General features: G+C 39.2%; 1 protein-coding gene across 5 annotated transcripts in view; it reads left to right on the top strand.

Moving 5' to 3' along the window:
* Positions 1 to 10,883, top strand: part of plcb1l (phospholipase C beta 1-like) — a 174,566-nt gene that overhangs the window by 147,760 nt on the left and 15,923 nt on the right. For 4 of the 5 annotated variants that reach the window (XM_032542976.1, XM_032542975.1, XM_032542974.1 and 1 more), the window contains 16 exons: positions 53 to 149; positions 265 to 349; positions 684 to 808; positions 1,171 to 1,325; positions 1,452 to 1,616; positions 1,790 to 1,889; positions 2,206 to 2,310; positions 2,412 to 2,527; positions 4,971 to 5,109; positions 5,765 to 5,818; positions 6,620 to 6,839; positions 7,937 to 8,105; positions 9,749 to 9,825; positions 9,929 to 10,018; positions 10,158 to 10,215; positions 10,524 to 10,610. In XM_032542976.1, coding sequence (XP_032398867.1) covers positions 53 to 149; positions 265 to 349; positions 684 to 808; positions 1,171 to 1,325; positions 1,452 to 1,616; positions 1,790 to 1,889; positions 2,206 to 2,310; positions 2,412 to 2,527; positions 4,971 to 5,109; positions 5,765 to 5,818; positions 6,620 to 6,839; positions 7,937 to 8,105; positions 9,749 to 9,825; positions 9,929 to 10,018; positions 10,158 to 10,215; positions 10,524 to 10,610 — 1,842 coding nt within the window. Of the gene's footprint in view, positions 1 to 52; positions 150 to 264; positions 350 to 683; positions 809 to 1,170; positions 1,326 to 1,451; positions 1,617 to 1,789; positions 1,890 to 2,205; positions 2,311 to 2,411; positions 2,528 to 4,970; positions 5,110 to 5,764; positions 5,819 to 6,619; positions 6,840 to 7,936; positions 8,106 to 9,748; positions 9,826 to 9,928; positions 10,019 to 10,157; positions 10,216 to 10,523; positions 10,611 to 10,883 lie in introns of those variants that run through there. The other variant, XR_004336183.1, reaches the window with a different exon arrangement.

Genomic DNA, 10,883 nt, shown 5'->3' on the forward strand with positions numbered 1-10,883 from the left:
GTGTGTGTGTGTGTGTGTGTGTGTGTGTGTGTGTGTGTGTGTGTGTGTACAGGGTACGGCAGGCAGTGAGGCATTTGCTACAGTGGAAATGTCCAACCTAGTCATCTACATCCAGCCTGTCAAGTTTAACAGCTTTGAAGCTTCCAAAAGTATACACAACATACTTGAAGACATTGCATGCAAAATGAACATACGGAATACATTTTTAACCGTGATTTTGGAAGAAAATAATTGTGATCAACATATCACCATATCTGCCCGCAGAGATCAATCGCAGCTTCCAGATGTCATCCTTCGTAGAGACTAAAGCTTTGGAACAGCTGACCAAATGTCCTGTAGAGTTTGTGGAGTATCCTTCTCAGTTTTACCACACAATTATGAATATAACTCACAATGTTTGGATCTAAGTTGCGTTCATGTTTAACTTCTGTTCTTTGAGCTGTCTGCAGTGCACGTATTGCATTACAGCCCATTAAATTCCTTATGGTAGTCTGCTCTTCACTCATATGGCTAATTCTGTTAAAGAAACGTAAAGAGATGATACTCATATACATATAATAGTTTTAAAGTCATAATACAAAATTTAAAGAAGTTGTAGTAACAGTGTAGTAGTTTTAGTAACAGTACCTGTTGTACTTTCTAATGCAGGCCATGCAGCATTTTCTTTAACCAGCTATGTTCAGATACAACAAACTGCAGCTGAGCAGGATTTACCCTAAAGGCACTCGAGTGGATTCATCCAACTACAACCCTCAGCTTTTCTGGAACGCCGGCTGTCAGCTGGTGGCTCTCAACTTCCAAACAATAGGTGAGTGAGAGAATAGTGAAAGACATTTCTATTGAAGGTATTACATTACAGAAAAATAATTTGCTCATCTATACCTTGAGACAGGTGTGTCGGAGTGGGATGAGTAGGTCAAAAGTTGCAGAAAAAAATTTACTTGCAAAAATAAATGCAATAGCTGTAATAGTTTTGGCAAGTTAGACAGTGTGTGGGAGTTTTTTGTAACTTTTTATTACAACTTTTTAAATTTGTGTAAATGCTACATTCCTATTCCTATTTAAATTTGTGATTTTTTTTTAATGCTTCATTATGTAAATAATAAAGTTTGCATTTTAAAGTTTGTTGTTGAGTCACATTAATATTATTATTCTGTCCTCACTCCACAGATTTGTCCATGCAGTTGAATCTGGGCATGTATGAGTACAACGGGAAATGTGGCTACAGACTCAAACCAGAGTTTATGAGGCGGCCGGACAAACACTTTGACCCTTTCACTGAGAGCACCGTGGATGGGATAGTAGCCAACACACTGTCTGTAAAGGTGTGTGTGTTTTTGTGTTGGTCTTTTTGTGTCTGCAAAGCTCTTTTTTGTGTCTATCTCAGTGTGTTTGATCACTGTTCATGCTCTCTTGCTTTCTTCCTTTCTTTCCTTCTACGGTCATTCCAGATCATTTCAGGCCAATTCCTGTCAGATAAGAAAGTAGGCACGTATGTGGAGATCGACATGTTCGGCTTACCGGTGGACACCAAGAGGAAAGCGTTCAAGACCAAGACATCTCAAGGCAACGCCATCAACCCTGTCTGGGAAGAGGAGGCTATTGTCTTTAAGAAGGTGAGGTTACGTTCTCAGTTGTAGCTTTCAATATATCTTTATAAAGTGCAGAGAACACATTTACTGACCAACTACACAGAGATTTGTAATGACTGTATATTCCAAAATTGAGACTATTTTGGAACTGTATCAAACTTATTAGTGTCATTTTAACAATGAGTGTTTTTTCTCAGGTTGTTCTGCCCACGCTTGCTTCATTAAGGATAGCCGTGTTTGAAGAAGGAGGGAAGTTCATCGGCCACCGTATCATTCCTGTGTCAGCCATCCGTCCAGGTAACAAAGATTTGCTACAACTCAGCTCAACAACCCCATCAATTTAATTTAATTTAATTTAATGATAAATTCCACTTTTGGAATAGAGTTTGAGAATATAATAGGAAATACACTGAAGTAATTAGCTCTTTAAAATAAATACACCTGAGAAACCATAGACAGTACCAGAACAACTACATGTGACATGTTTGAATAAGCTGTGGCTGCTTCCTAAAGTGTGTTTTAATTATCTGGATGCTTTGCGGCACTTGCACATGCAGGCTGAGCTCCTGAATTGTTGTTTCTAAACTGATAGACGCTCAATCTGACTCTGCAGGCTATCACTACATCAGCCTAAGGAATGAGAAGAACCAGTCCCTGACTTTGCCAGCTCTTTTTGTGTATGTAGAAGTAAAGGACTATGTCCCAGACACATTTGCAGGTAAGTCAGGTGAACATATTAAAACCAAAAGTCAAATGTTTTTGTCCAGAAAACACTGCAGGTCCAGAGTCATGTTGCTTTATTTTCTTTCTGATACTCAGATGTCATTGAAGCCTTGTCCAATCCCATCCGCTATGTCAACCTGATGGAGCAGAGAGCCAATCAGCTTGCTGCTCTAACTCTGGAGGAGGGAGGAGAGGAGGAGGGTGACAAAGAGGTGTGTGTGTGTGTGTGTGTGTGTGTGTGTGTGTGTGTGTGTGTGTGTGTGTGTGTGTGTGTGTGTGTGTGTGTGTGTGTGTGTGTGTGTGTTGCAAAGGCTGGACATCCCACATGTGTATGCTCATATTTGTTTGTGTTTATGTGTAGAAAGCTTTGTGCCACTGATCAGTCGCTGATTGCGGGGAGCGCTCCCTCAGCCAGCTGGCTGCTCGCCTCATTGTTAGGATCTAACTGGTTTAGGAATTAAAAACAGATGGTAGGGAGAATGAAAAGATGCAGACAGAGTGGAGTTCCATTTCTTCAGCAAAATCCTATTAAGATGCAATTTAGAAAGAAGCAGGTCTTTAATATCACCGCATTTTAAAACCCACAGCCATCCACCAGCACCATTGTAGTGAAAGGATGGATTATGAACCACAGCACAGATCCCTAAAGATATTATCCTCACATTTTTCTTTGGACCATTTTTCATACCCAGTCGCTCCATGATAAACAGCCACAGCTGTGGAAGTATTGTTGCTGCGTTTATTAAACCTCGTTCAGCATCCACCTGCGGGCTCTGATTCTAGGTTGTCTCTGAGGATAGGCCTGTCATTGTGACTCTGTGTACTTTCACCTAAATTCTTTAAGGTGTAGTGTTTAGATGCTAGATGTTAAAAATTAACACAATTTATAAATCTGTTTACTTAATTTGTCTGGCTGAAATTGCTGATAAGACGTACATGCTAACTCCAGCTCAACCTTTACTTTGGTTTGTGACACATTTTCTGATCATGTTGAAAGTCTCAAAAAGGGGATATAATTTGAGGTTGACAACCATATCAATCAATCAGTTCAAAATGAATACCTATGACAATTCCCTAGACTTCATAGTGATCCTATCGATGTCTGTAATTGTATGGTAATAGGTCTAACCCAGATTTAAACATAGTGTCAATCTTTAAGGTACCCGGTGCAGATTTTGCCCCCTAAAATCATTTCTATGGAGCTCACACTCGAGGACGCACATGCTATGCTTGCTGGCTACGTGATATACTGTTGACTATTTCATGCTATTTAACTGATTAATCATCAGAAGCGTAAGTGGTGAAAATGTGGGTGTAAAAGCCACAAAATGATTCAAAAATGTGTCTCTGAAAATGTTTTTTGCAGGAGGAAATGCATTCAACATATTTACTAGACTTTAAGCATATATACAGTACGTCTACATGTCTCACCAAATCACATACACAAAGATGTACGTGATTTGGTGAGACACAGTGAGTAACCGCCGACTAACTGATGTCATGTGATTCACTGTACAAGAATTGGCAGCTACCTTTAACTTTAGTACAGGCTGCAGTTTGAACATAAGCTTAATGCCAAGCAGCTCGGAGAGTTAAACAAGTCCTGGCTGCTGAGAACCTGACCTTCTGCTTTGTTCCAAGTGACATAAGTTAGTAAAAACATTAAAACAATAGAAGGAGATAGGTGTAGGTGCTGCATTGAGGGTAAAGTAGCTGCAATCATGTGGTGTCATTTTGAATTTACTTGACAGAGAGTACAGGTAGCCAAGGATTAATGTAGGTGTAATGCAACAGGGATGTGAGAGGCGAGGTAGGACACAAGGTCATCTCGGGTTATAACAAGAGTGGACTGGAAAAAAGGGTTGTTCCTTAGGGGCTTGTATTATTTGATTTGCCAGCTGATTTGATTAGCCAGGAGGATGTCGAAGGAGTGCTGTTTCATGCTGTGACCATGGCAACAGTCACCAAACTAGTAGAGCATCAAAAGGGAGAACACATTGTCTGGATATGAATGTAGAGAGAGTGGGGAAAGAAAGGAGAAGAGCTACCTAGTGTGACTAGAACAGAAATTATTTTAAATTTGTTTAACATTTTAGAGTTAAGGGCATATAGACCGAGAGCCGGCGGAGCCTAGGGGAAATTAAGATCTGCTGAGCCACGGCACTAGAACAATGTTGAGAGTGGGTTACCAAAGCTATGTCTACAAACTATCCTGCAGGACACAGGTACAGCAAGAGACTTCTGAAAACATACCACCACTCAAGGAGGTTTTTCTTCCACAAAAAAAACTTGTATGAATGTGGATTTGTGGGCTTTGTGACAGAAGAATGGGATTTTCAGTGAACTTTGTATTCATGTTTTAACAGAAGAAAACAACAATTATTTCACCTGAAAGCAGCAGAAAAATGTGTGTGACAATTTATGCAATGTTTGATTGTGTGTGTGTGTGTGTGTGTGTGTGTGTGTGTGTGTGTGTGTGTGTTTCTGGACAACTCTGCACCCCCATTTGCAAACACTGAGAAGGTATACATGTGCTGTTCATTTCACCGTACTTCACATTTAAAATGCTCTACAGAGGAGTTAGTGGTTAGTGCTGTATTCACAGATGTTTTGACTGGATTGATCTACATGTTGAATCTTCCATGTGATGGACAGGTGGAGGCAGGAAGTGATGCCCCCTCAGAATCTATGGTGGACCAGAGGGTGACGTTGCCTGCAGAGAACGGACTGAGCCACACACCCATTATTGCTCCCAAACCCCCTTCGCTGGTCGGACACCAGCCCCAGTCTGCAGGTACTCTGTGGATAACCAGCCTTCAAATCCCATCATCCCATTTTCCTAATATCTAAAATGTCACCTGCGTTCTAAATGCACTGAAATTATAACATTGTTTTGAAACATCATATTCACTTTGAGTAACACACAATTAGAAATACACGATAATTGTTCTATAAGAAAATTTAGAGATTCTTCGATGAGATAATACATGTTATAGTTTGCTTTAGTAAATACTCACACCCTTACATTTTGCACCTTTTTATTCATTTTTGCAATTAATCTTCTGTTGTTAATCACGATAATTCAGTCATAATTTATCTGTCAATGTCTTTTATGGACAAGAGATTGAGGATTACAGGTTAAAGATAAAAGCCCCAACTGAGAAGAGAAAAAGATTATAATGACAATATATTAATATAGTTACAGAAAATGTGTTCTTCACTTTATGTTATGTTGATTAGATTTTGGGGGGAGATAAACAAGGTTCTATTGTTCATATAGATGTAACTTGGAGACCAGACCATATTTATTATTTATATTAAACCAACATGAAAATATAATTTTTCTGTTGTAATTAAAATCGGAACCATTTAAAAGATCAGAGATATTTTGTCACTTAGCTATGCAACCAACTGGCAACTCAACACGTGAACTTGTTTTTGGTAACCAGGCTCATTGAAACCATCAGTGAAGACTGAAGACATCATTCAGAGTGTCCTCACTGGTAAGGTTGTGTTTTTAACCCTTGTGTTGTCCTCCTGGGTCAAAAAGATTAACACTTTTTTTTTTACACTTTTTTCAACATTTTCAACACATTATTATTATTTTTTATTTCACTACCACCACCTTACTACCACTAGTTTTACACTATTTTATGGAGTCCATGGTCAATGACCCTCATTTATATAGAGTTATACCTAATATTTGAGCTAATAAAACAGAATGTATGAATTATTTTGACTAATAGTGAAGATCAGAGGAACGTACTGTATGTTGAGTGGATGAGTTTGGTCAGGATGCGGATTTGACTGACTGATTTTGGTGGTCACGTACATGATACATGAGTTTAGGCATAATCCTATCAAGACTATGGAGTAAATTGATTAAGTTTATAGTTTAAAGACTTACCAGAAATGCAACATACAATGTTTTTTTTAATGAAAAGATCATTTAGGTTCATGAAATTCACAGTTAACCATATGCTGTCATGTAAATTTCGAGTCACGTGTTGTAAATGCAGTGCGTATGACTTCATGTCTCTAGATATAATGGTATTATTATGTTGGTATATTCATCACTCCAATGCAACTTCTATAAGTGCTGATAATTTTAGCTACCAAGCAGTTGCTAAAATCAGCAATAATACTTATAACCTTTATTTATAGAGCATTTAAAATCCACGTTACAAAGTGCTTCACAAAACTAGTCAAACTTGGCTTTTCAAAATGTATTGTACAGTCTGTCACCCTGCTGCTTGCTCACTTTTGTCCCATAATTCTGTTGGTCCTCCGTCCCCTGCCTTTAGAATTAGAGGCTCAGACAGTGGAGGAGCTGAAGCAACAGAAGGGCTTTGTCCGAGAGCAGAGGAAGCAGTACAAGGAGATGAAGGAGCTGGTTCGCAAACACCACCGCAAGACCAGCGAGCTGATCAAGGAGCACACAGCGCGCGTGTCTGAGCTACAGAGCCAGCATCAGCGCCGGCGCTCTGCCCTGCAGAAGAGCCGCAAACGAGACGGTAAGAAAAGGTAGGTAGCCTCCTCCTCTTCTCCTCTTCAAAGTGCCCTACTATTTGTTTCCCTCTTCATCTCTTTCCTTTAAGGTCTTTACCTTTTGCTCTATCTATGTTTACAAATAATAAATCCACCAAAAAAATGCAACTAAGAAAAAATAGGCTTTTGTTTTTCCTATAACTAACTGGCCAAATGTTGAGATATTTCTAGTAAAGCTACAGTTAGCAGTAAACATTGGGCTACATAATGTAAGAAAAGAGAAGGTTTTGGCCGTCTCTGTCTTAGTTGAAAGTCATTCTGCGAAAATCAAGTTCAGGGAAAGTGGAATGCCAAAAAAATTAAATGACAACAATACAATCTTTTTGATAACACATAGTATTTAAAATGGTGGTTGGATTTTACTTCCCTCCTTTCTTACTTCATTCCTTTCCTTTCTGTCTTCAATCTACAGAAATACACAGTACATCATGCACTTGTAAATACAGAAATACACTGTTGCATATTGTATTGCTCCAAAACAAACCGTAAAGAGCAAACATTGCATTCTTCAGAAAGAAAAAGAAGCTGAGCTATGTGTATAATAAGAATAAGGGGATAAAGCTTCTTGCAAGTCTTAGGGAGACGTTCAGGGCCCTCAGGAGTTCATCACACAGCCACGATTACTGTCCTCTCAGCCATTGTGGACCACAGAGGGCCACTGCATGAGACAAATAACACATTTCTACCAAGTTTCTTCAAGGTAGAAGATAAGTGCTCCTCCTAGTGTTTGAAATAACATCAATGTTCATTGCACCATTCCCTAAAAATGTTTTATTTGATGATCAGTAGCTGTGATGAGGGCATCCATGTGCATATCTGTGTTACAAGTTTTCTTAATATACAGTAGAAGTTTTATTGTATATAAAGATACTTCTAATATGGATTAATTTACAATGTCCAGTTATAAAATGAGTAGGAACCACTAAACTGAAAAGGAAGGTATCTTAATTTGCAGATGTTCTGATTATATGAATGCACTTTGTGTGTGTGTGTGTGTGTGTGTGTGTGTGTGTGTGTGTGTGTGTGTGTCTGTGTGTGTGTGTGTGTGTCTGTGTGTGTGTGTGTGTCTCCAGTCGGTCCGAACACTCTCTGTTGAGCCTGGACCAGGAGCTGTGTGAGCTGGATCAGGAGTGCAGCCAGAGGCTTGCAGAGCTGAAAGAGCAGCAGCAGCAGCAGCTCCTCACACTTCGCCAGGAGCAGTACTACAGCGAAAAGTACCAGAAACGAGAACACATCAAACAGGTACTCACAAACACCACAAATACACACATATGTAGATGTAACTAATTATTAGTTATAAATACTAATATTAGTTAAGTAAATACTAAGCAAAAGGGCTGCAACAAATATGTCTCATACTGTCTGTTTTCTCTTCACTTTCAAGAGATGTACATATCTACACCATCCTTGTCAATGTCTAATTCTAGTGTCCTCCTTTACTAGCGCTACTGACAATGGATATGAACAAAATCCTTTTCAAACTCCAATTGCATGTACATGCAAGCATCTTATTCTTTAGGGCCTTTAAAATGCTTTTGCATTTTGTAGTGAAATGGCTAAATAACTGGAAAATCTGAAAGAAGAAACAATAAGATTCATTTCATGTTTGCTCCAGCCAAAACTACGCTTTTTTTTTTAATTATTAGGTACATACCGCACATATATTGATGGAAGACCCCTAGATCAGATGTCATATTTCCTGTCATCTGTTAGGTGCCTATTTATGGCCAACATACGTATAGCTAATTTCATACTTGTCTCCACTGTGCCATCATTAAGCTCTTTTATTTACAATATATACTCTATTATTCACTTTCCCAGAGTTTATAATACCAGTTAGGGTGGTCAGTGTTTCCATATAAACACTAGATATAAACATACATATATAAACAAGTGCATAGTGTATATCGATGAACAGGCACGTGTATGCCACACACATGCAGGAGCTTGCCCAGACTTGTGTTGGACTGGATATAATGCTGAATAAATATTCCAGCCATCATTCTGCTGCCTGTGCACATGTTCTGTATGGTGTGGAAAAATGAATGTCTTCTGCTCCAGTACACCTGCACAGTAAACACAGCTGAGGTGTCACAGCGATTTATTCAAGCAAAAGACAACAAGCATATTGGAGATTGTGTTGTTTCCATGATCTGAATTTTGTTTAATCATGATCTGTGGCTTCAGTTAAAGGGACAGTTTCCCCCCAAATCAAAATTACAATTTTTCCTCTTACCTGTAGTGTTGTTTATCAGTCTAGATTGTTTGAAATCCGCCATAGAGATGTCTGCTTTCTGTCCAACATAATGGAACTAGATGGCACTCAGCTTGTGGTGCTCAACTCTAATACTGCGGCTCCACCGGCCAATCACTACTGCCCAGACTCTGGCTCCAAAATTACAAGATGTAAGCACTCGTATCTGGGATATTTGCGCTGCGTAGTGTGGAGGCGCGTTGTCTATCTCTATATAAAGTCTATCGTTGGACCAAGATGGAGTTCTGAGCAGCATCATACAGTGGCTGGGTGTAGTTTCTTGTCAAGAAAATAATACACGAAGCTGCTCACAACTGGGTCATGATTTCTGAAAGGAGACAGTCCTGTTGATTTTTTTTGTTCTTTGAGCACCCAAGCCAAGTGGCATCTAGTTCTATTATATTGGAGATATGGCAGACATCTCAACAGATGATAGCTCCAACACTGGGCAACTCACACCAAAACACCTAGAGAGATAAATAGCACTACTGGTATGAGGACTTTTTTTTATTTGGGGGGAACTGACCCTTTAAAGTGAAATATTGGCTACAGTCATCAAGAATTTAAAAGCAGGTGTTTCCTATCTTACTCTCTTTACCCTGTTTTTTGTTGTCTTTGTTTCTCTCTCTAGCTGGTTGAGAAGCTGACCACCATAGCAGAGGAGTGCCAGAACGCTCAGATCAAAAAGCTCAGAGACGTCTGTGAGAAGTAAGACTGTGTTCAGTATACAGCATACACACACCTATTTACACAAACAAAGGGATCCTCATTCTTTCTGTATCTTCTTCCTTCTCCATCTTGCCATCTACAGAGAAAAGAAGGATATCAAGAAGAAAATGGACAAGAAAAGGCAAGAGAAGATCAGTGAAGCCAAATCTAAAGACAAGAATGTGACAGAGGAGTAAGTATCTGTTTTGAACATTATTAACAACTGTAACAGTTATATTTAGATTACCACTAGATGTCACTAAACACTAAAGCTTGAGCTTTAGTGGGGCTGGTTGCTTGGTTTGACTGTTGATGAAAAAATTTCCCCACAGAGAGAAGCTGGAGATCAACAGATCATTTGTCAACGAGGTTGTGCAGTACATTAAACGGGTAAGAGAGGACATGGCTATGGTCTGATAGAGGTTGTAAAGTCCATAACATCAACATATAATATGCCTGTAATGTAAAATTGCAGTTGAAGTCATTTGATTTAATTCAAAATTTTCAAATTTAAATTAGTATTGACACCTATGATACACACCACTACTACACATTTATGGGTGCAGTAATACTATTGATGACAAGCAAAGACCTTATAGTATCTGTGTGTGTGTGTGTGTGTGTGTGTGTGTGTGTGTGTGTGTGTGTGTGTGTGTGTGTGTGTGTGTGTGTGTGTGTGTGTGTGTGTGTGCTTGTAGTTGGAAGACGCACAGAGTAAAAGACAGGAGAGACTACTGGAGAAGCACAAGGATATCCGCCAGCAAATCTTGGATGAAAGGCCAAAGGTAAGACATTTTATTGAAAAGATGTTCGATGGAAACTCATATGTGAAATAACCCTTGATTTGTGACGTGTTTGTTGATACTGTGTACTCTGATATTTTTCATTACTTCCATGACATTCTCACCAAAGCGCGTTTTTTAAGTTACTGGACTGTTGCATGGCAGGATCCTCTGTCAGTGTGTCCAGGGTGCACGGCTCAGCACGTCTTTCAATCCTTGCATGTGCAAAACAAAAAGACATGGTCCTAGTATTAACTGGTGAGGCTAGAAATGGCA

This window comes from Etheostoma spectabile, chromosome 18 (assembly GCF_008692095.1).
Source record: "Etheostoma spectabile isolate EspeVRDwgs_2016 chromosome 18, UIUC_Espe_1.0, whole genome shotgun sequence".
In the NCBI taxonomy this organism is placed as follows: Eukaryota; Metazoa; Chordata; class Actinopteri; order Perciformes; family Percidae; genus Etheostoma; species Etheostoma spectabile.